The sequence below is a fragment of the Halyomorpha halys genome, unplaced genomic scaffold (assembly GCF_000696795.3).
Source record: "Halyomorpha halys isolate HHAL.00 unplaced genomic scaffold, Hhal_1.1 Scaffold1266.1, whole genome shotgun sequence".
Lineage (NCBI taxonomy): Eukaryota > Metazoa > Arthropoda > Insecta > Hemiptera > Pentatomidae > Halyomorpha > Halyomorpha halys.
In genome coordinates this window covers 48,992-71,845 of record NW_027110142.1, presented here as the reverse complement: position 1 = coordinate 71,845, position 22,854 = coordinate 48,992, and the positions used below count along the sequence as shown (strand labels likewise).

Genomic DNA, 22,854 nt, shown 5'->3' with positions numbered 1-22,854 from the left:
ATAGTAACAGTAATTGTACCTTTATGTTAATTATTTTTAGTTTACTTGTATTTGATTCTTTTTCTTTTTTTTTTTTTTTTTTATTAGAAGTTAGTCACCTTAAGTTTTATTATATATTGTTTTATTTTATTGTTCTATTTTTATTTTATATGTTCTGTTAATTATTGTTGTTTGTTTTATATCTTTTCAAATCCATTATTTTATTTATATTTTATGATGGTTTATAATTTCGTTTTTATTTTATATTGTACTCTTACAGGCTAATTTTGATGCCTGTAATATTATTGTAAAGGGAATAGTCCCAGAATAAATTAAGAATATTATTATTAATTTTTTTTTTACAGATTCTATTTGTAAATCAGATTTTTAGACGAGTTCATATTGGGTACATTTCAGATTCCACATGTCCTGAATCCTAAAATTTCCCAAAACTGCAACCAATTTTTTACTATTTTAACAATTGACATGCAAAGAATGTGGAACTTTGAACAAATATAAATAAAGAACTTAATCTTTTCAGAATTCAATATCCTACATCAGCATAATTGAGGGCTTTAATTATTGAAGCCTCATCATGTTGACAGCCATTTTAGTTTCCTCGGCCTGTTGGCTCTTTAATAACATTTTTTTTTAAAATACATAACTAGTTTACTTCAAGAGGACCTGAAGCTGAGCACGTTGGGGCTTGTTTCAGAAAGTTGTGGGTTTAGTTTCCATCTGGGTCAGTCAAAATTTATTCCTCGACAGCCCTGAGAAATGAATCTTGACATTCCCACTCCAGGGATGTATATGTCCTTGATGGAGGAGTTGGGCCAAAAAAAAAGTCTATTTTATTGTATAATATTACTTTTTTTAAAGAATAGAACCTTGAATATATATAGGTAAAAAAATAAAGTTCAGAATATGTAAACATTTCTTCTTTTTTTTCGGAAAAGAAGCACCGCGGCCACAGAGGGCCTATTGTACGCCGTCCCTCCTCTGTTCAAAACAGGCCAATTGCCTTTGCAAATCTGGACACTGTAAGTTTGGGGTCCAAGATACGATCCTTACCAAAGTTGAGGAATCGTGTTCTTGCTACTACATCACATCTACAAATGATGTGGTAAGCAGTGTCTTCATCCTTCCTGCAGAACCTGCAGATAGGGGACTCTATCAATCTCATTTTATAGAGATCCTTATTTAGCTGACAGTGTCCCGTGTATAGACCTGTCACCCATCTTAAAATACTCCTATCCATGTTAAGAAGACAATTACTTCTTTTCGGGCAGAATCCCTTAAGGAACATTTTTGATTGTCTAATTACTCCGGTATTTCTCCAGAGTAATCCAGCCTTGCTTTCAGCAATCATTTTGATGTCCCTCTTCGTATGGCTGAGACTAATCCCACATATGGAGTCAGGTGCAAAAGGAGCGGACCCAGATCCTTTCCTTGCTAGGTAGTCCGCTCGCTCATTACCTTAATGCCTTTATGTCCAAGCACCCATTCCACCTGCACCTTGTTGGCCAAGAAGAGAGAGTTTAAGTAAGTCTTACACTCCTCCACCAATTTAGAGCGGGTTACATAGTTATCCAGCGCATAAATGGTTGCTTGACTGTCCATGAAAATCATAATTAGCCTTTCTCTCATGCCCTCTTTTATTAAATTCTGGGCACAGACATTTATTGCAAACACCTCAGCCTATGTGGTGTTTTCCTAACGAGATGGATGTGCCTTGATTAGGTATACCCATCCTTCATATTCCTGTTCCAGATCCTTGTTCCATTAAGGATCCATCTGTATAGCAGTTTATCCCATTGCACGGCTTGGGGTAGACCCTTCAATCCTTACACTATAGTAAGTGTCCTTGTATTTCTTCACCTGATGAGAATGCATAGCCAGGATCCCATCTTCATTGATCCTCCTGAACAGTCTACCATGTCCCTCATAGGTTAGGGAATTGTAGTTCGTTCCTAATTTCGTAAGCCTATATGCAGAACTAAGGGCTTGAGCCTCAATCTCTATATGCAGAGGTTTAATGTTCAGAAGAACCTCCATCGCTGCAGAAGGAGTAGTGCTTATGGCACCCGTTATCATGAGGCATGACAGTCTCTGAAGTTTCCCAAGCCAAGCTTGGGATTTCCTGGTCATAGCCCTGTGCCACCATACGATAGCAGCGTATAGGACAATGGGTCTTATCGCTGCCATGTACAACCAATATATAACTTTTGGTTTAAGGCCCCAGCAAATAAACATTACTATTTGAATGAATTGTATTTTTCATTAGTAATATGTGCACATCTTATTCTCTCATCTTCCGTCTCCCCCTTTGACACCCCCCATCTGGAATACATTTTTGTGCAACTTACGTCAAGCTCCTTTTCCCTCCTCTATATTGTTATCTATCGCCCACCTCGAGTCCGTTTTGATGATGCATTTGAATCCTCCTTCCTTTCATATATTCCTCTCTTCCAAAACATAATAATCGCAGCCAATCTCAACTCCAACCTTCTCACAGACTCTCCCAATCGATCATACCTTATGGACCTTATTTTCTCCCTAGACCTTTATATTGTTCCCTACCAATCCACACATCATACCCAGTCCACTGATACCTGGCTTGATGTATTTATTATTGATTTCCCTCAGAACCTTTTATCCTCCTCCTAAATTCCTGTCTTTTCTTTCCTCCCATGACTTAATCAAAATCTCCTACAATATTCCCACTCCCTTGCTTATACCTAAGAAAATTAGTTGGCGAAACCTTGATTCCTTAACTATAGAACATTGGTCCCTACCTTGATGAACTTTCCCTCTCCTTAGAACCTATCTATTCACTTTTATCCATTAATGGCATGGTCGAATGCCTATTCTCGAATCTCCTTAAATTTCTAACCAACACGCTCCTCTTAAAACCCGTACCTTCAAACGCTCTCTGGCTCCCTGGATCAACTCATAAATAAGAAATTTAATGAGAAGACGTGATGCTGCCTGAAGATGTTTCAGACGCACATGAATTTCAGAGCACCATTCCACCTTTAAGTCCCTCCGAAACCTTACCCAAACATCCTTATGCCGCGCCAAGGAGCAATACTTTCACAACATCCTATCCCAAGCACTTGATCCTAAATCTAAATGGAAAATCCTAAAGAACCTCTCCGTTATAAGTCCTAAATCCTGTCTATATTACCCATTTGATCCAGACGAGCTTTGCTTTCTTTGCTGCTCCTCCTCCTTCAACAACCTCATGCAAATTTTCATCTCTTTACATCTCTGAAATCCCATTTGATCCAAATAACTTTTATTTCTTGAATGTTTCTCCAGATGACTTAATCTCAGCAGTCCTCAAGTCCAAAACTAACGATTACGGCCCAGACAATGTTCCTGTAAAGATCATCAAACTTTGTCTCCCTACCATTCTTTCTGCACATTTATAACTTCTCCCTTCAAAGTTCTGTTTTTCCCAAAGCCTGGAAGAAAGTCCTCATCCGACCATTGAACAAGAACCTTCTCCTTCTTCAGTTTCTGACTTTCGGCCAATATCCGTTTTATCCAATTTGGCCAAGCCAATAGAAAGATTAGTCCACTCCCAACTTAATTTTCTCGAGCAAAAAGCTTAATCCTTTCCAATCCGGTTTTCGTTCTCAACATTCCACACAATCCGCTTTATTGAAAATTTCCCAAGACCTCCAATCCACTCATTCACTCCATTCATTCATTCATTAAAAAATGTTACAAAGTTGTCTTAATTTTTTTTTATATTTTCAGGTTGTTCTTTCATTCAACAATGAAATGCGTTCCAGATTACTTCAGTTTGTAACTGGTACATCTAGAGTTCCAATGAATGGTTTCAAAGAACTATATGGAAGCAATGGGCCACAGATGTTTACTATTGAAAAGTGGGGTAGTCCAGAAAATTTTCCCCGTGCTCATACTTGGTAATTGATTATTAATTACAACAATATACACTAATAATAGTAATTACTTTAATTTTTTACAAACTACAAATACAATTAGCATGAAGAAAAAAAATTAAGAATTACAGCCTGGGATATCCATCTACCAATGGTTGATTCAAAATAGTTATAATTATAAGATAAATAGTTTTAATTATAATTGGAGTCTACTTTATAATGTAAATATTTGATTAAAAAAAACAAAAAATTGAAATATTCAAAAATGAGTAAAAAATAAATTTATTCCTGTTCACTTTTGTGAGAGGTCCATTAATAATATGAAAATCCAACTTCCAAACTTTAATATCTTTATTAGCTGAAAACTACCCCAGAAATATCCTGGCTTACAGCCATTAGGCACCTTAATGAAACTAGATTGTAAGTTGACCTCCAGCCATTTTGTCACGCCTAATGGATACATACTTTCCAGTCTAAGTATCATAATTTAGACAATCTTCCAATTGTAGAGTACTCCAGAGATGCTTCTACTGAAAAAGAAGATTGGGCTTTCGTGGAGTCTTATCATTGTGTGGGGCCATAAGGTGGGCTGTAAGGGAGCCCAAGTTATATAAGGCCCCAGGTACAAAAGTATTCTTATATTTATGCTTAAATAAGGACTTCATGCTTTGTTTCCCTGAATTAGGACATTGCTTACAGCCTCTCTGGCATTAGGATGTATACCAGAGTCAAGGAAGAGATCGTTAATAGCTTTTATTCCTAAGATTAGCAAGGATTTACTGTGTTACTAAATCCTATCAACCTATAAGCTTATCCACCTTTCTTTCTATGATCCTGGAGAAGTTACTGGTACTGGTACTGGTAATGGTGGGGGGAACAAATCTGGCAAGTTGGCCTATTGGTCCTTTTTGCCATTCCCAAGCAAACCAATGGGATGCTCTTTTATGTATCTTATTCCTGTATATCGGACTTTTTCGACTTTCTAATGAAATTCAAAAGGAACTCCCAATCTTTAGGAAAGCCTCATTTCCTGTGATTCTATCAGAGCCTAAAAGCCTGTATCTCAGTGACGCATACCTACCACAATCTCCTATGTAATGTAAGGGAGTCTTTGGGGCCTGTCCGCATAAGCAGCAGGTTTCATCATGGACTACTTCACATATCTTAAGATGTCTTTTAAGTCTGCAATGACCTGTAACTCAGCGTTTGTTTCTGTTTAGGCCTAGCAGTCACTTAGTTTTAGAAGTAGAGGGTTTAGTTATTAAAATTTTGGCCTGTTTCAGCCCTATGCAGTCCCTCCACTCCTTGCCTGCTATCTTCCATGTCCAGTCAAGAACTACTTTTCTCTGATGCCTTTTAGAGATGCCTAGGAATGGTTCTGGTCCTATAGGAGGGTGCTCAGCCCTGTTTCTAGCAAGCTGAAGCTTCTTTAAGCACGCTAAAATGATTCTGAAATGATTCTAAGGCTTGTTTACACTCTCTTACCAATTTAGAGGTGACCCTAGGTGACTCCAAGGCTTGAAAGGCAGACAGACTATCTGAAAAGATGGTGATGCCAGTCCTTTCACAGCTAGTGACTTCATGGCATAAAGCTGCTGACAAGATGGCAAACACTTCTGCCTGAAAGACAGTCGAGTGCTTGCCTAGTGGAAAACTTAGTTCTATGCCTAATTCTTCTATGTAAACCCCTGCCCCCGTTAGTCCTATCGAATCCATTCTCGATCCATCAGTGAAACAGGGCAGATAATCTTCTGGGGTTTCCACTAAACACTGTACTCAATCCTCTAATTTTGGGTGTAGATAATTAATCTTGGTGTCTAGAGCTGATGTTTTATCTAGAATTGGTGAGCGGGGTATTGTAGTATTGGTAACTCGCTTTCCACCACTTTAGCTTTTGTCACGTGACCAGTAACTTCTCTTGTCTCTGTCCACTGTCTATTTTCTTTCATTCTTAGATAGGCTAATACCGCTTCCCCTTTAATCAATAAGTGGAGTGGTATTAGGGAAAGCAGAACTTGCAATGCCTTAGTAGGTGTTGTGCAAAATGCCCCAGTTATGCCAATGCAGGCCATTCTTTGGATCTTACTGGCCATTTGCACATGGGAAGCCCTTTGCAGGGCTGTCCACCACACAATACTTCCATAGTAAATTCTCGGTCTTATTATCGCTGTGTAAATCCAATGCATAATCTTTTGGTTGAAACCCTGTCTGACTTGCCAAAAGGCAGCACTCTTTTTTCTATTAATTTCTGCCAAATGAGATCCCCAGTTCAGTTTTGCGTCCAAACTAATTCCGAGGTATTTGACATTTTGGCTTAATTGGAGTTGATTGCCAAAGAAAATCAGGGTTTAAAATGTACCCAATTTCCGCTTCCTGGTAAATAAAATCAACTCTGTCTTTGATGGGTTTACTAAAAGCTTAATTTCAGGACACCATGTCTGTACTGCATTACATGCGACTTGCATTAGTTCCATGATGGTACTCACGAACTTTCCACTAATGAGGATCACTCCATCATCAGCAAAAGCTTGCGCGAATATCTTAGCATCCTTAAGTCTTCTCAATAGGCTATCTATAACTAAGCACCATAGCAACAGTGAGATGAAACTCCCCTGAGGGCATCCAGTTACTGCCTGCCCCTGTAGCCTAGTACCATCTTCCAAAACTAAAATTATTCTATTATTAAGAACAAATCTGACCCAGCTGATAATCGCATTTGGGGCAGAAATGTCTAATAAGGATTTAAAGACTGCCTCAGGCCTTGTTTTGTCAAATGCCCCTTCTACATCGAAAAAGAGTTCTAAAGCAGACTCCTTATATGATAAGGCTTTTTCAGTCCTCCCTACCAAGGAGTGCAGTGCAGTGCAGTCTCAGTCGATTTTCCCTGGAGGTATGGGAGCATTCTTGGATGAAGGGGGTTGATTGGTAGCACCTTGCTTGTAAGGAAAACTACCGCCAACTTCTCCAGGATCTTAAATAGGAAGGAGGGTAAACTAATGGGTCGATATACTTTAGCGACGCTATAGTCCTCCTTCCCAATCTTAGGAATGAAAGCTATTAATGATTTCCTCCAAGTCTCTGGAATATATCCCAATGCTAGAGAGGCTGTAAGAAGAGCCCTAATCTGGAGGAGTAGGATATTAAGACCTTCCTTGAGCATGCATGGGAGAATACCGTCCGTTTCTGGGGCCTTATAAGGCTTGAGCTCTTCTACAGCCCACTTAATGGCCCCATATGTAGCGATAGACTCCGCCAATGCCCACTTCTCTTCATTAGTCTCTCTGAGGGAATCCATGGTTGGAGGATTGTCTAATGTTCTGTGCTGGCAGCCTGGAAAGTGTGTCTCCATTAAATGAGACAAGGTTTCCTCTAGGCTAGAAGTCCACTTCCCATCTGGTTTCCTTAGTGCACCTAATGGCTGTTGACCATTGCTTCCTAATAACTTAATTAAACGAGAGGCTTCCGGCGTGCTTTCTATGTTGCTGCAGAACTTGCGCCGGCCATAAACGATTATGCCTTCTTAATTCTCCTTTATACTTATTTGAGGCAGCCCGGTATACATTCCTGTCTGTCTCTAGCTTTGTTTTATGAGCTTTATTATAGGCTTTTTTTGTCTCTTTTTGTTGTTTAATCAATTCAATTGACCACCATCTGACTTTTTTACTAGACTCCCTTTTCAATGGACAAGCCTTCTCATAGGCTGATATAACCATTCTTTCAAGTAGGCTAGATTCAATGTCTAGCTTTGATCTGGAAAGTCTTTTCGCCGCATAGGGTGAATCACCTTCCAGCCTCTCTCTGAAAAGACTCCAGTCTGTATTTCTCTGGTTTCTCTTCACTGTAAGTAGAGGTTTCTCAGCTATAATCTTAAATGAGATCAACCTATGGTCAGACAGTTATGTCTGAGGTGACTCTCCAGTCTTTACAAAGGCTTTTAATCTGGCTAGAGGCCAGCATATCTAAAACCTCACACCTTGCTCTTGTAACAAAGGTTGCTTCGCCCCCTCTGTTAAGTATTTCTAAATATGTTGAGGCTAAAAATTCCAGTATAGCTTCGCCTTGCTCGTTGATGCCTGTGCTTCCCCACAATAAGTGGTGAGTATTAATATCTCCATCAATTAAGAGTGGTAAATCTACCTCCGTAGCGTATCAGAGAAGTCTTTCTAAGTATTCGTAAGGTATGGGGGACGTATACAGAACCTAATAACAATTTAGTCTTATAAATACCAACCTTGATGTTTAGTACCATGGTCATGATGTCTTTGGTATTAAGCTGAGGGAGAGGCACCACCTGTAGGTCCTTGTCTTCATACAGAGTGGGAAGGATTATTCTTCTGCCTACCCCCTAATCTTCTAATAGTCCCTCTATAACAATACGGTTCTTGAATTAGCACGAGGGTCAATTTGACCCCCAAAAGTGACTTGTCTAATTCGGCAGTAGCCGACTTATTGTGTTGAATATTAATTTGTCTTATCTTGATCATTGGTGTGGCAGATGAGGAGGAGTATAGGAAAGGTTAGCACCTATTGGCGCTTGCTCTTCCTTTGCTCCTCCTGAAGGGGGTGGCTACTCTTTGTCAAATAGACCGGCGCTCTCCATATGGTCAGTCGAACCAACTCGTATCTTAGCTGCCAGTCATTTGCTTCCAACCAGGCAATTGTGTTGCTCAACACCTTAAATATTGCTCTTAAGTGGTCTGGATCGCCTTCTGCACCCATAAACTGCCACTGATCAGTACCTACCAGGTCCTCATTCTGGTACTCGAGGAAGCTGGACCAATCTGCCGGGTTCGATCACTTCGGGCTCCCAACCCAATAACAATTTTAGTGGGCCATGGAGCCTCAGCGGACCGCCTCACCACAAACCTACAGTCTGTGGGAGGTACCCATTCAAGAAGCCAGTCTCTTGTCTCCTTATTAGAACATGTGAGGAGAAACCATTCTGGATCCACCTGGAGTCCAGAGTTATCGAACGCCAGTGGCCTCCTCCTTGGATGTGGCTCATTCATCCTCATCTCGATCTCAGAGATGAGGAGCCTTTGAATAAGTAGGGCTTCCCGCTATGTAATGGAGGTACCCCTTTCGCTCCCCATAATACCTGGAGAGCTCTCTGCGCCTCTTCTTTATAGTTCTTAAGTTTACCTTTGTGCTCTTTCTGCAGAGTAGAAGGTCGCTGGTCTTCCTGTTGAACTCTCCAAAAGATTTGACCCTCTTCTTGTCCTGCCGGCAGGTGTCGGCAGTTGAGGAGCCCACTGGTCTCTGATTTTTAGCACAGACTTAGGGAGGGCCCAATCTTGACATGGGGGTGGAAGACATTCCCCTTTGTCCCCCTCTCAAATCAGTTTGAGAGCTTTCACTGCTCCGTCCACCCCAGTCACAGCCAAGGGAGAGCGGCCCTTCGGGCACCCAGTACTTTTAGGCTGCATTGAGTAGCCTGCTCAGAAGAAGGAGCCTGGCACCTCAGTCTGATGGCCTCCCTTTTAGCTTTTGTTAGTAATGCCTCCTCCCTCCCTTTTCTCTTTCTATACAGTTTCTTCTTTTGTTTTGCCCTGTCTATGTTAGCAGCCTTTGCATATATCCTTCCACTCTGGGCATCATGTTGCTCGGGCCAGCCTTGGTATGTCTTATTAGCTGTTGCCTTCCTTGTTCTGATTCAGTTGACGAGATCATCACTAGAGTCCTCCCTTTGACATGGAAGGCTAGAGGGGAGTAGGTGTGGCTGCACCACCCTGTCATGGCTGGGCTTAGCAGCCAACTCACTCCCCTCTTCACAGCTTGTATATTCTTCGGTAATTTCGGTCTGGGAAGACTGCTCTCAATTGCTTCCATCGCAGCTGGCACTTTAGGCTGCTCTTCATTTAAATTATCCATTGGCTTTTTATTTTAATGGAGAAGTTAGTAGCAATTAACATTTCAAGCAAGTTAGTACCACTCATCCCTCTCCACCCTAATCAGAATGCACATCTTCATGGGAAATCTACTGAAATTGATTGTCTTGCATTCCTTTGTTAGAAGAATAGAAAAAGGCCATATTACTTAAGGAGTCAGCTTCAGGACTATTTTAGATTTGAAGGTGCATTTGATAAAACAAAAATAAGAAGTTGAAAACTAATACAGTAGGATCTCAATAATTTTAAACTCAAGGACCATAGAAAAAGTTCTAATTATCATAAATAACAAGACTTCGAGTAATCTAGCAGAAGGAAGGACAAAATTCTAATGAAATAGAGTTCAATTAAAACAATGTATTTATATAACATGATATTTATTTTAAAATGTACAAAATAATGAATAGATATGTTACATACTAATATGTATGTAAATTATGTTAAAAACATAGAAGTGAAAAGGAAGCAATTAAATGCTCAATTTGAAAGTCCACAATTTTCTTTTGAATGGCTGGTTTCTACCTTGAATTGTCTAGTCATTTTTTTTCAATGGTGCTAAGGTAAGGGCTAATTAGAAATCATGGCTTGTTTTTGTCCTGAGGGCATAGGATTTGGGGGAGTGACTTTGCTTCGTTCAGTGTGACGTGAGTCACTCTTCGAACCCTTATCTATAATGAAATTTCATTGTAATTTTATTTATATAAAATTTTGAAGCTTTAGTTAATCATCATATTTTCTGTTATAGTTTTAACCGTCTGGATTTGCCACCTTATGAAAGCTACCAAGACTTGAGAGAAAAACTAGTCAAGGCCATTGAAGGCTCCCAAGGTTTCGCTGGAGTTGATTAGAAGCTATATTTTACTATTTGTCACTTCTCCATTGGCTAATATTTTTCAGAATTTTAAAAAATAATATAAAATATTAAATTTATATATATATCCTCTAATTTCAACTCCTTTTATATATTTCAATAATGCATAATGTAGGAAGAGTTAGCTTTGTTAAGTAAGAGGTAATATTAATCATTTCATGCTTAAGTTTTTTTCCACTTTCAACATTTTGATTGTCATTCATTGGAATTTACAAAAACTGGTAAAATATACGATCAAATAAAAAAATTGTTTATAAAACTAATAAAATTCCTAATTTACTGCTGCCTAATAGAATGTAAATTTATAGTTTTTGGTGTTATTGTATCTGCTCAATATATCAACTATGGCTGAAGCCTTACCTTTTTTTTAATGGTATTTTCTTTAATTATATGTCTAGTTTAACCGATTAATTTTGTAAATATTAAATTAAAAAAATGTATTAAGATTTTCAGAAGAAATTAAGTTATATCAGAATATAAGAGACCCCAATTCTTTATATGATATTGAAAATGTGATAATGGTCGAAAATCAGCTTTATAGACGGCAATATGCAAGAGTTATATAGTTCATGTGCAAGGGTCATTAAATTATTTTATACCTAAGTTGCAAAGAGCACATACAGTCACTCTTAAAAAGTTTGATGTTTTAGTTGAGAGTTCTGTTGCAATAATAAAAAATTATATGTATGTATATTTTTTTAAACTTATAAACCATTTGGTTTTTCTGTTATCGTATCACTATAACATTATTATTTGGCCAAGTTACTCTTTTTTTTTTATATAAATAACAGATTTTAAAAACTAACATTGTTTTTTTTTTACTTTAAACATTTTGATTATCATCTATTGCAATGGAAAAAACTGGTATGAAGTTTGATCAAATTGAAAACTTGTTTATAAAAAGAATATAATTCCTAATTTATACCCTAAAGGAATATATAATTATTATATTATACATATAACTCTATAATAAATATTTATATTGCAGGTAAAGCTGAAAAAAAAATTTCTTCTCCTTTGTTATTAGTATAAAATCTTTGTAGCCATCTGTTGAAATCTACATTCAGTTTAAAATGTAATATAGCTTTCCCAAATTAATTCTGTTTATTTATCAAAAGATTTTATTTTATCAATTAATGTAAAACTTGTTCAATTTATTTGTGAACACTAGAAATATTTTCTCATTATCAAAGTTTTTATTTCTATTTCATTTTCTAGAGTAAGCGCTATTATTTTTGAAAAATAATGTATTAATTCATGTGGAATTGTCTGATATATTGTCTAACTGGATAACTGTCAAACTATTTGTTAATGTTGTGTGCTATCTTCTTCACAAGTTCTGTTCAGTAAAAATTTTAAGATTCAATAAAAAACATCCTTCTATTTCAGGAATTATTTTAGTACTTTCATTAAGGGTTGTATCATAAATAATAAATTAAGATTTTTTTTAATATTGTTGTAAAATATTATTTTTAGCTTTGTATTTATATATACACATATAAATATTCATGTAAATACATCATTTACAAAGCTGGGAAATAGGTATTGTTCTTGTATCATTTATTGGAGAAGGGAAATAATTTAACATTGGGGATGGATTTAATTTTGCAACATTCTTCTTAAATTTATATGAATTGAAAAATTCTTTGAAGAATATATCCAATTTTCTCTGATTGATAACCAGTAAGAATAATTGTATGTGAATCGGTTTTAAAATAGTTTGTAGGATCAAATATAAGTTAGTTTTTTTTTTTAATTTAATGTATAAGGCATAATCAATCTTTTTCAAATTGTTTAAAATATTTAGCAAAAAATTATTTGTATCAGGTAGGATTCATCAAATTATGTGGATGATGGGGACTAATCATATCACCACATTGTATTACATGTAATCATATAATTACTTGACTAACCCAAAGATTTTTTTAATTTTCTGTAAATCATGTTATAATGATATTACATTTGAAGTCTGTGATCATGAAATGTGATTCATGATTTTATAGCCTGTTCTTGGCCTTATACATTTTCTTGTTAATTTAAAAATAAAAAGAGTAAGGTATTTAACGTTATTCTGCAGCAGAGGCTTCTAAGCTGTAGTACCAGTTAATTTATATTCTGCATTGTTAGCTTTTTAAATTGCTCAAGATATTTTTAATTGAAATAAGAAAACAAAAAAAAACAACAGACAGATTGCTTCCAGAGTAATTTTTCATTAAAACATTTCCAATTAAATATTCTACTAATATCTACTTGAACTAACATAAATATTGGACTTTATTATTAAATTTAAAAATGATCTTAGGTATTAAATATTTATCCAGATGTTATTAAAATGTTATAAATAATGTTTCTTTTATAATATGTTATTTTGTTTGATTTAATATATTTCTATATTTTAGTTGTCAAGTATTATAAAATTCTGAACAAATTTTCATACAATTCTCAGAAATTTAATTTGTTTGATCTGTTTATATCATGTAATTAATTAATATAATAGTATTTAACTCTGAAATAGATAATTAGAATAATCTATGGATAGTTTATTGGCTTTTCTTGCTAATAAAGTTGTATACATTACCTAAAATTTAATTGTAAAAGCTATCCAAAGCTTAAATCTGATTGAATGGATATGATAAAACCATGTTTATGCTGTGATTATAATAAATAAAACTGTTTTATATTATTTTCTTTAATAAATAAGTATTTTTTAATCTGTATTATATTTGTAAATAGTATATTCAAAGTCCTAGGGTATATCTAATAATTGCCTAGTTGTATAATTATAGACGATAGTGTAATACCATCCATCTACTTATCTTTGTAAATTAATTTGCTTTATTTTAATTACATCTTAGTTATCAAAATTATAAGGCTAAGAGAAACTATTGATATTTTTATATTATGACAGTCTTTCATTGGGTTTCTTGATATTCCATAATTTTATGAAGTAGTTATGGTGATTAATTTTTATTTCAACTACATTATTTATGTTGTAAGATCAGTAATCAAGCCTTAAGTTTATTATTAGTTTTAAAAGATATAATGAAAAATATTTAAAATTTATGTATGTTATTGCTTTGGTTAGGGATGAATGCAAATTCCATTACTTAACCATTTTTAAATTGTGGCCTATAAGAAACTGAAGAACTACTTCAGAATCGATTGCTCTAAGTTTTTTCTATTTATGGTTTTATGAGACAGTTAGTTAAATTGTAGAAATTAATTTTTACTTAATAGTTTGATTTATAAATAGTTCATAATTATGAATATTTTATGTATAACTTCATTTTTATATACACATTATTTGTGACTTAATGGCTTGAGGTTTCTAATGATTACCCTAATGTACCATATCATTGTGCTTTTCTGGATTATTTAAAACTGGAAATAAAACTTAAGTTCTTTTATGGGAAATAAATTAATAATTAAAGTTTATTCCCTTTTCATCTTGTTAGTAATTAATTTCCTTATTAAAATTTCTGATTTTTTTTTCATTTTTAACAGTTTTTAAAAATTAATTTAGTATTTGTGAAATATAATACTTAGATTAGCAATGTTATAATAGCAAAGCTTACTGAAGCCTGCGGTTTGAAACTGACATCAACAAATGGTGTCTATGTTCCTACTTTTTTGGAATCCCATCAAATCCTGGATTAATTGGAAATAGTGATGAGACTTAATATTTTCTTCATATTTACAACATGGTATAAATCTTGAGTTTCACTCTATTGATTTAAATTGTCACTGTGTGAAGAAAAATATTTTTAGTTCTTAACATATTGCACCTCTCCTACAAGAATGTTATATTTTCAATTTTGATAATGACACCATAATGCTCTTTAAGAAGTGTTTTTTCATTCTCAAATAGTGTTGTGAGCTTAGTATTAACCACATCTACTTTATATTGGATATTACACTCTTTCAAAACTAAGAGGTGAAATTCACTCTTTCATGAAGAGTGTAGCAAGTTTAAGCATAACTCAGTGCTGTTTTGACTTCAGGGGGATCCATGTTGAATTCCTTTCCAACCTACAATGTTACCTTCAGAGTGGCTCATAGGAATTTTGTGCACCAGGACAATTACATCATGAATACCCCCTAACCTCTAAAAAAGTGATTTAGGAGAAGAAAATGGAACACATGTGAAGGTTATACTTTCATTCAAATTGTACCACTAAGTTTCATAAATATTTAGTAGAAAGATAGGCATGCGAAGTTAAATAATTTTTTTTTGAGATTTAATACTAGCAAAATCAGTTATTATTTTAGAAAATTTTAAGCTGTGTATTTTTGAATGGACAATGTGACTAGAGCTCCTAATTTTTCTTGGAACATTTTTGACTGAAAGTAAGTATTAATTAGCTTGAGCTCGAAAAAGGATGGCTTTGAATTTTAAAATGTGAAAGGAAAGATTTTGATTGTATTTTATTCAATGTCTCTAAGTCTGTCAGCTTTATTAATTTCATTCATATGCCTTGTACTTTTTTATAATTCCCAATAAAAGTGGCGGATGTCTGGATGTCCTTCATATCTTTTGTATACATGAAATATTTCTTAAGATGTTTTGTTCTTGAAATTATTATGTTTCTCTATAATCAGCTGAACAAACTAGCATGTCAAAATCTCATTTGTAGTTTTCTGGAACAGTCAATGTTACTTATATTTTTATAAAAATAGGACTTGAAAAACATTTTATAATAACCTTGTTTTAATAACGTTTCAACAAATCATTTCAAAGCAATCTTTGTTTTCATTATTCACAAAATCAAGAAGAAAATGATTGTATGATAATGTTTGTTTACAATATAATAGTAGTCTTATATCTAACACCAGTTGTTAAGAGTGTTATCTAACAAGGTGAAAGTGAAAATCTTCAATGAATAATATCTTTCTTTTTAGACCTTATCCTAGGGATAAAAAGGAAAATATTTTGAAGGTAGAAGTGTTTTCCTGCGCTCATTGAGAATAGCTGACTGCCAAGTATCCCAAGACATTCACACTAAAAATAAATCCCAGCATTTTCTTGAAATTGTTTTGTGTCTCCCACTTCAAACAGAAGAAAAATGTTTAACGATTTGGGTTAAATTATTCTTCTTTATTAAACATTAGATGTCCAATTTGGGTAATTTTTGTTATTATTAATACTTGTTTATTCTAACATTTTTTAAGATTATTTCCTAGTATTGTGAAAAGATAAGATAGATTATGCTCTTTCTCAGAAATATGACAGTATTTCTTTAGACTTCTCAATCAATATTAACAAAATGAGGTTATAAGTAGAGGTCACTGGTAATTAACATGCAAAATAATATTTTATACATTTAAAATAATTTAGATAATATTCAGTTACTTTTTTTGAAGTGATTGAACAAAACGTTTTCCCAGATTCATATAGGCATTCATAAAAAAAAAAAAAGAAATGATATTTTGACAATCTTCTTTTATTCAACCAGATAATTTGTCTATTTTGAGATATAACAGTCTTCTATCTGTGGCGTGATATGAGAGTTGTAGGGCTATTCAATTCTTGATGCTTATTCGTTGATGTTATCCTTAAACAATACTTTTATCTGTTGGTTTGAGTATGAAATAGTAGAAGTCAGATACCATACTTTCTCGTGCCTCTGTTGGTTATATTAACTTTTATTGCTGACTGAGAAGGAATAACTTGTTTCATATATACATCTATAATTAAATATTAATTTTTGTCATTTACTAGTCGAATAACAAATTTCTCAAACTTTCGGAAGGTTTGTGAGTCTTCTGTTTAGAAAAAAATGTTTTTTATATTTTAAATGTAATAATTAAATTAATAAATGGTCTAATTTATAATGAATAAGTTTGGCAATGTCCAATGGAGTTATTATTTAGTAATCATTAATATTTGGTCATTATTTTACCATCTTTATCTAATGAAGTGAATGATACTGTGGTCCTAAGAAGTAACCAAGATGACATTGAAAGACTCACAAATATTGTAATAAGAGAAACACAGGAAATTGGCTTGCAAGTCAATATAGATAAAATATATGATTGTAAGCCAAAAAATCCACCCTAAGGACATGGTCTGTGTGGAAGGCAAGTCATTTCCCAAAGTAGACAGTTTCAAATACCTTGGATCCACAATAATATCAATAAATGATTAAGAAACTGAGATAGACCATTATGAAACAAGTGCAAACAGAGCCTTCATCTCTCTGTCAAGAACACTAAAATCCCAAAAAATCTCTAAAATTCTGTATCTAAGGGTGTACAATGCCAGATCTGATATGAAGGATGTGAGACCTGGGCTCTAACAAAAATGTAGAATCGAGAGTTGAATGGAAAGTCCTCCATACAATTACAGGAGCGATCTAGGATCAGAGACTGGTCAGTCAATATTGCTTGATATGAAGGCAAGGAGGTTAATATGGGCAGGACATGTGGCTCAAAGCAATCTATTAGGACACCTCTACACATCAAATGCCATATGCCAATGTATAGTTGGCAAGAGACTATGTGGGAGGTCAAAAAGCTGATCTATAGACAGAATTTACTAAGATGCAAAAAAACTGCATGGAGCAAACTGGAAAGCAGTTGCCCAATACAGGCTGGCATAGAGAAGACTGGTTTAGGCAGCTAAAAATCTACAAGGTCTGTAAAGCCAAAATACAATCTAATGAAGTCATTAGTTGAGACAAATAATTACTTTTCATTAGCATGCTGTTTCATAAAAAAAAAAAATAATAATAATTTACTGAATATAATTATTTATTAACTATTTACACTTCAGGTATATAAAGTTTGTATTCAACATGTACATAATTAAACAAAGACTAGTTGAGCATTACGATTAAGTCTAATTATGGTTTAAACAGTACCTAGTTTTGCTAATACAAGAAAAGGCTAATAAAATCTAATGACAAAATTTTCATAGGTAATATTACAAACTGATTATAAATTAATAAATAAATAAAAAATATACAATTAATATTATAAAATATTTCTAAATTTGAATAATATCGCTAAAATATGTTGAATAAATCATTACTGGGTAATACAAATTTAAATGTATTTCAATGGTTATTTATTTTAGAAAATAAGAGTGTGTCGCTATGACAAGTTCTGATTATATATATAATCATTTTATGTATGTATATATATATATATATATTAATTTTATTAAATTTCTATGCCTATTACAAAGATCATTGTAGCACTAATGAATAAAATACATACATCATAATTATATATCCATATATATTTTTGTATATGTACATATATCCATACATTTCAATACATCAAGTATTTTATGTAACATGTAGCAATCATATTGATTTAATATAAAAATTCAATATAAACAAATTTTACTTTTTAATTTTTTTTTTACAATTTCAGTATTAACTTACAAAAATATTTCTTCTTATTATTAGGATATATATAATTATAATTTTTTTTTTCTTGAATTCTTCTCCTATTATTAAATAGAAAAGTTCAGTCTCCAAGGACTATATAGAAATTCTTTTGTTTGAAAAAGCGAATCCAGGTGTTATTACTTATACTTCACTTCATATAGTTACAAAACTATATTGGCTAATAAAATATGTTAAAACTAAGAAATCATTTTCACAAAATATATTCACATCTGTATAAAATAAAAATCACATCCATTCTTCAAATCAATTTGGTCTTTAAAAATAAATATACATCCTACTGAGAAAATACACTATACAGGAAAAATAGAGATGAAAACATTAAATCATGTGGCACTTATGTTTAAGACAGTGACTGTGATTTAGGAACTATGAAATTACATTATTTATACTTAAAAAGAATAACTTTCACAATTTATAAGTTATTAGTTTAACAGATATTAATTTAATTTAAATTAGTTATTTTATTTTATTAATATATGTAAACATGCTTTTATTTTATATCTATGTTACAGAAAAATATTCCTATCTATCAAATCAGCATACAGCCTAACATGTATGGACTTTAATATTGCAGTCTTATACAAGATCATTATTTAACATTGCTAAATCATATTTACAAAATAGCGCTTCCTAGATAGATGAAAATTATTTCTTTCTTATACATTTTTTAACCTCTAAGAGCAAAAATACCAATGAACCAATGGTTATTGATAAGAGTAACCACTTCAAAACTTCTTCTGCAATCCTTACTGTATAGGTTAAGTGATATAATGTATTGATAAATGGCTCAGTCAATTCTCCTGAATCCTAAAACAAACAAAAATAAAAAAGGTTTTTTTTTTTTTTGTCACAAAGATGAAATAATATATAAGTTTTTATACTACCAAAAACACTTTGAACATAAACTAGTTTAAGATCTGTATATTAAGATAAGATAATGTTACTGGAGATCTCTTTGCAGGAATCTGTACATAAATAGGTGTGTGTACAGAACTCATTCCATAATTGACTCTATTTTTTAGTCTATTCTATTCTAAGGATTTAAAAGAAGAAATCCCAATCTCATATCCACGCATTTCTTCATGGATTCAGAATCATTGATCTGTAAAATCTTACCAAGAAGTATAAAGGGACTCTCACACTGCCAAAACATCGCTCACAATTTTGTACAAAAATATTGATCTATTTTTTTTTTTGTGCAAAATACTAAATGGCCGTGAACTCCTCACTCTACACAAAACTTTTGGTATTGATAAAATTTTTCATAATGGAAGAACAGCATTGTACTAAGCCATAGTTGCCTACCTCACTTTACTCAGGGCTGACCTGGAGGTTACTTTGTGTGGAGCTTTAATGGATACTTTAATTGTAATAATAAGAAACCATATTTAATTATAATAATATGGTCATCATAACCTACTTTGTGAACTGAGCATGGAATACTACTTTATACTTTATACTAATTTCCTGAGGATGAATGAAAAGGTATTTAAGAAACTATTGAATATGGTTCACCCCTAATAGAAAAACATGATACACAACTGAGAACAGCGAGTTCGTAAATTGACAGACTGAGTCTCACTCTGCACTTCCTAGTATCTGTGAACAGCTTTGAGGACCTGAAATTTGCTCCAACCACTATCAAGGAAATAGTAATGAAGATTTGTAAAGAATTTGCGTATAATTAAAGGATTATGTACAGGTAAGAAAACCTTAAGTATTGAAACATAAGAACATATAATTACAGAGTGGGGTAAAGAAAGTTGGAAGCAAGAATGGAAAAAAGATCCATAAGAGATTTTGAAAAGGAACAACACAATTTAAATATCAAAATAGAACATTGGGCTATTTGATCCACTATTAGTATGTTAACTTGCCATATTCTTCAAAGTCAAGAATAAAAGGAATTTACTCAGTAGAGTAAACCAGGCAGTGAGAATGCACATGCCAGTGAAAGGCACAACCTGTAAAGGACCTGTTAAAAGTAGATCTGAAAAATCTTATTTTTTCTTTATTCATTCAAACAATGCATTTACAAATATAATAATACATTATGTATTTATACAAGGGTAATATTAAAATGTATACATAAAATTGGGTGTGAATTTGAGGTAAACAATTGCTTGATTTGACATTTGATCACTAGCTCTGACTTAGCGTTGGTAACTAAATGAACAGGTACAAACATATCTAGTTTCCTTAGATGGGATTGCATTAGTTAATTTTGAAAAAGTTCATTTTTGGATTTTGTCCCTTCAGATTATTACCATTTCAGACCTGTGTGATGCAGAATGCTCCACTATCTCCTCATTACTATGGAAAGTGATCTGTGGTCATTACAAAGTTGGGAGCCACTGCATCATATAATGCAGAATACTGGAGTGTCCAGAACAAGTTAATAAAGAAGTTGAGATGTTTGAAGGGTTACCCTTGAAATATAATAAATAAGTGCATAACCTTAGTCAAACTTTATAATGTGAAGTCATTGTAGTCAATAGAAATTTAAATATACTTACAAAATCCAACCATCCCACTGGTAAGATAACTTCTTTTGGTAGCTTTGATAATTCTTTGAGGTGAATAGGTTTCTTCAAAACTATATTAAGTTGGAATCTTGTCCTCACTCTCAAGGCTATTCCTAATTTCTGAATAGAAGATAGTTTTATTTGAATTAAAATATGAACTGTATAATGAAGTGATAAACATATTTAATTAACATTAAAATTGACATATATAGACCTGTATCTCAAAGGGGAAAGATCAGGTATTCATTTTTCTTGAAAATGTGTTTTGTACTGGACTTCATATTGATTTTTCATCAACTTTCCCAATCCACCACAGTGGTATTGGTTAATCTTGAAGTAAAAAACTTCATAATTATATATCGATTGAGTGGTAAAATATTAAAAAAAGTGAGAAAGTGTCTTATATCCCTGAGATACAGATAACAATTTTTATGCGATTTTTGCTAGACAATTAATTTTTTAATGGTATTTTTGATTTTCTAATTTTCTCTATTTCTTCTCCAGCTCATTTAACTTTGTAATTTCCAATTGAATGGGATACCTTTTTTTACAGATTCTGAGAGTAGATCATATTCTAAGACAAATTTATAGCGGACACTTTTTTGATCCAATGCATCCTGAAGGCACAAAGCGCCAAAAACTGGTAATAATAATTTTTTAGTGTATTTGACAATTTCTGTATAAACAGTGTGGAAAATAAAAAAAATCCAAAAAAATTAAATTGTTTCAAAATTTCCCTTAAGAATCCGTCATCATATTATAAATATAACCATTTCTTGATCAGAATTCATCATTAGTCTCCTCAACTGGCCAAGGAATTATGATACTAATATTTATAGGAAATTTGACTTTAAAACAATTTTGTTCTATAAGTTTTTTTTTTTTTTTTTCACACAGCTTACACGAAAATCATCAAAAAGGGTAAAAAAATATGTTTTTGCTTCTTGGTGCTTCATGCCTTTCGTCTTAAAATTTGATTTACTACCAGAATCTGTTGAAATAAGTATTCAATTCCATAGGAAATTCCAGAAGAAGGTTTGAAAGTTAACAATAATCTTAAAAGATGAACCAAATGCCACTGTTGTGACCCAGCAAAATTCCACAAATAATTGTGGAGTTTATGGAGAGTGAAAATATATAGTGGGACACCCTCTGAGAAAAAAATTGTGTTGTTTTTTCTTTTTCTTTTTTCTTCTATACTGTTATTAATATAAGCTTATATTAATAATTGATAAGTTAATTATAAGCATGGTTGGTTAAGTACTTGATTATCGATTAGAATCGCAACTTGATTTATTAATTATAATAATGATATTCTTTATTTATTCTGGGTTTGATCCCTTAGAATAATATACAGGTGTCAAAATTAGGTTATTAGTTATGTATAAATAAATAAGAAAGGTTAGTATGTTTAAGCTGAGAATATAGAGTGTTCAGAAAGAGTGTGTTGTTTAATATTTGAATAAATAAAAAAGCAAAGTTTTCTGAGGAAAATTATTTATTATCAATGTAGACATAATGGTAAGTCATTAACAAAAAATATTATTGTTTAAATGGTATTTGAAAAATAGTAAGAATTATTTGCTGATCAGATTAGGAAGATACATGGGGCAATGGAGAGAAGGATGGGTAAAACCACTCTTGTACCCTTCACCAGAAAAAAGGAAAATTAATGTTGAAACCTTTGTACTGGAAGGAAAGCATATTAACTCAGGTTAAATGTTGAGGAACAATCCTAAAGTAAAAACATACTTTGAATTAAAATAAGTATAATCATAGGAAAAGTTAGTGCTTTACTATGGATCAGCAAGTGTTTATTACATATCAGCCACCTATAAACCAAAAACAATTGAAAAGAGGCTTCAATGAATTCAAACAATGGCATGGATAGGTGCAAACTAGAACATACCCCACAGTAGCCATGGAGATAATGCTCAATACAACTCTTTTGCAAGTTTGGAAACAAAAAAAGGTCCTAACAAGTGCACTCATATGAAATTATAAACCAGGAAACTATTAAGGTAATTTAAACTCTTGAAAGAAAATAAGGGAAGACAGTGAATCAGCTCACTAAGTAATTATTTAACCAGAAAATTTGACTTTAAAAAGAACTTAGAAGTAAACATAATACAAATTCAAAAATGGGCTCCTATTCTGGTATACTGATAGATCAGGAAGGGCAGGAGTAAATGGACCAAAAATTAGAAGGACCAATGCCATTGAACCATACTCAGTGGTATTTCAAACTAAAATACAAGTATACAA

General features: G+C 33.0%; 2 protein-coding genes across 3 annotated transcripts in view; one reads left to right on the top strand and one right to left on the bottom strand.

Moving 5' to 3' along the window:
- The window catches only part of Nedd4 (E3 ubiquitin-protein ligase Nedd4), a 55,830-nt gene extending 42,999 nt beyond the window's left edge, over positions 1-12,831 (top strand). For both annotated transcript variants that reach the window (XM_014433778.3, XM_067048269.1), the window contains 2 exons: positions 3,745-3,914; positions 10,524-12,831. In XM_014433778.3, coding sequence (XP_014289264.1) covers positions 3,745-3,914; positions 10,524-10,626 — 273 coding nt within the window. In that variant the 3' untranslated portion in view covers positions 10,627-12,831. The remainder of the gene's footprint in view (positions 1-3,744; positions 3,915-10,523) is intronic.
- Positions 12,832-19,097: 6,266 nt separating this feature from the next.
- The window catches only part of LOC106689035 (scavenger receptor class B member 1), a gene marked incomplete in the record, with an annotated part of 50,092 nt that continues 46,335 nt past the window's right edge, over positions 19,098-22,854 (bottom strand). Inside the window, 2 exon segments of the mRNA XM_067048268.1 lie at positions 19,098-19,205; positions 20,581-20,709. Of these exon segments, the coding sequence (XP_066904369.1) occupies positions 19,098-19,205; positions 20,581-20,709 (237 nt within the window).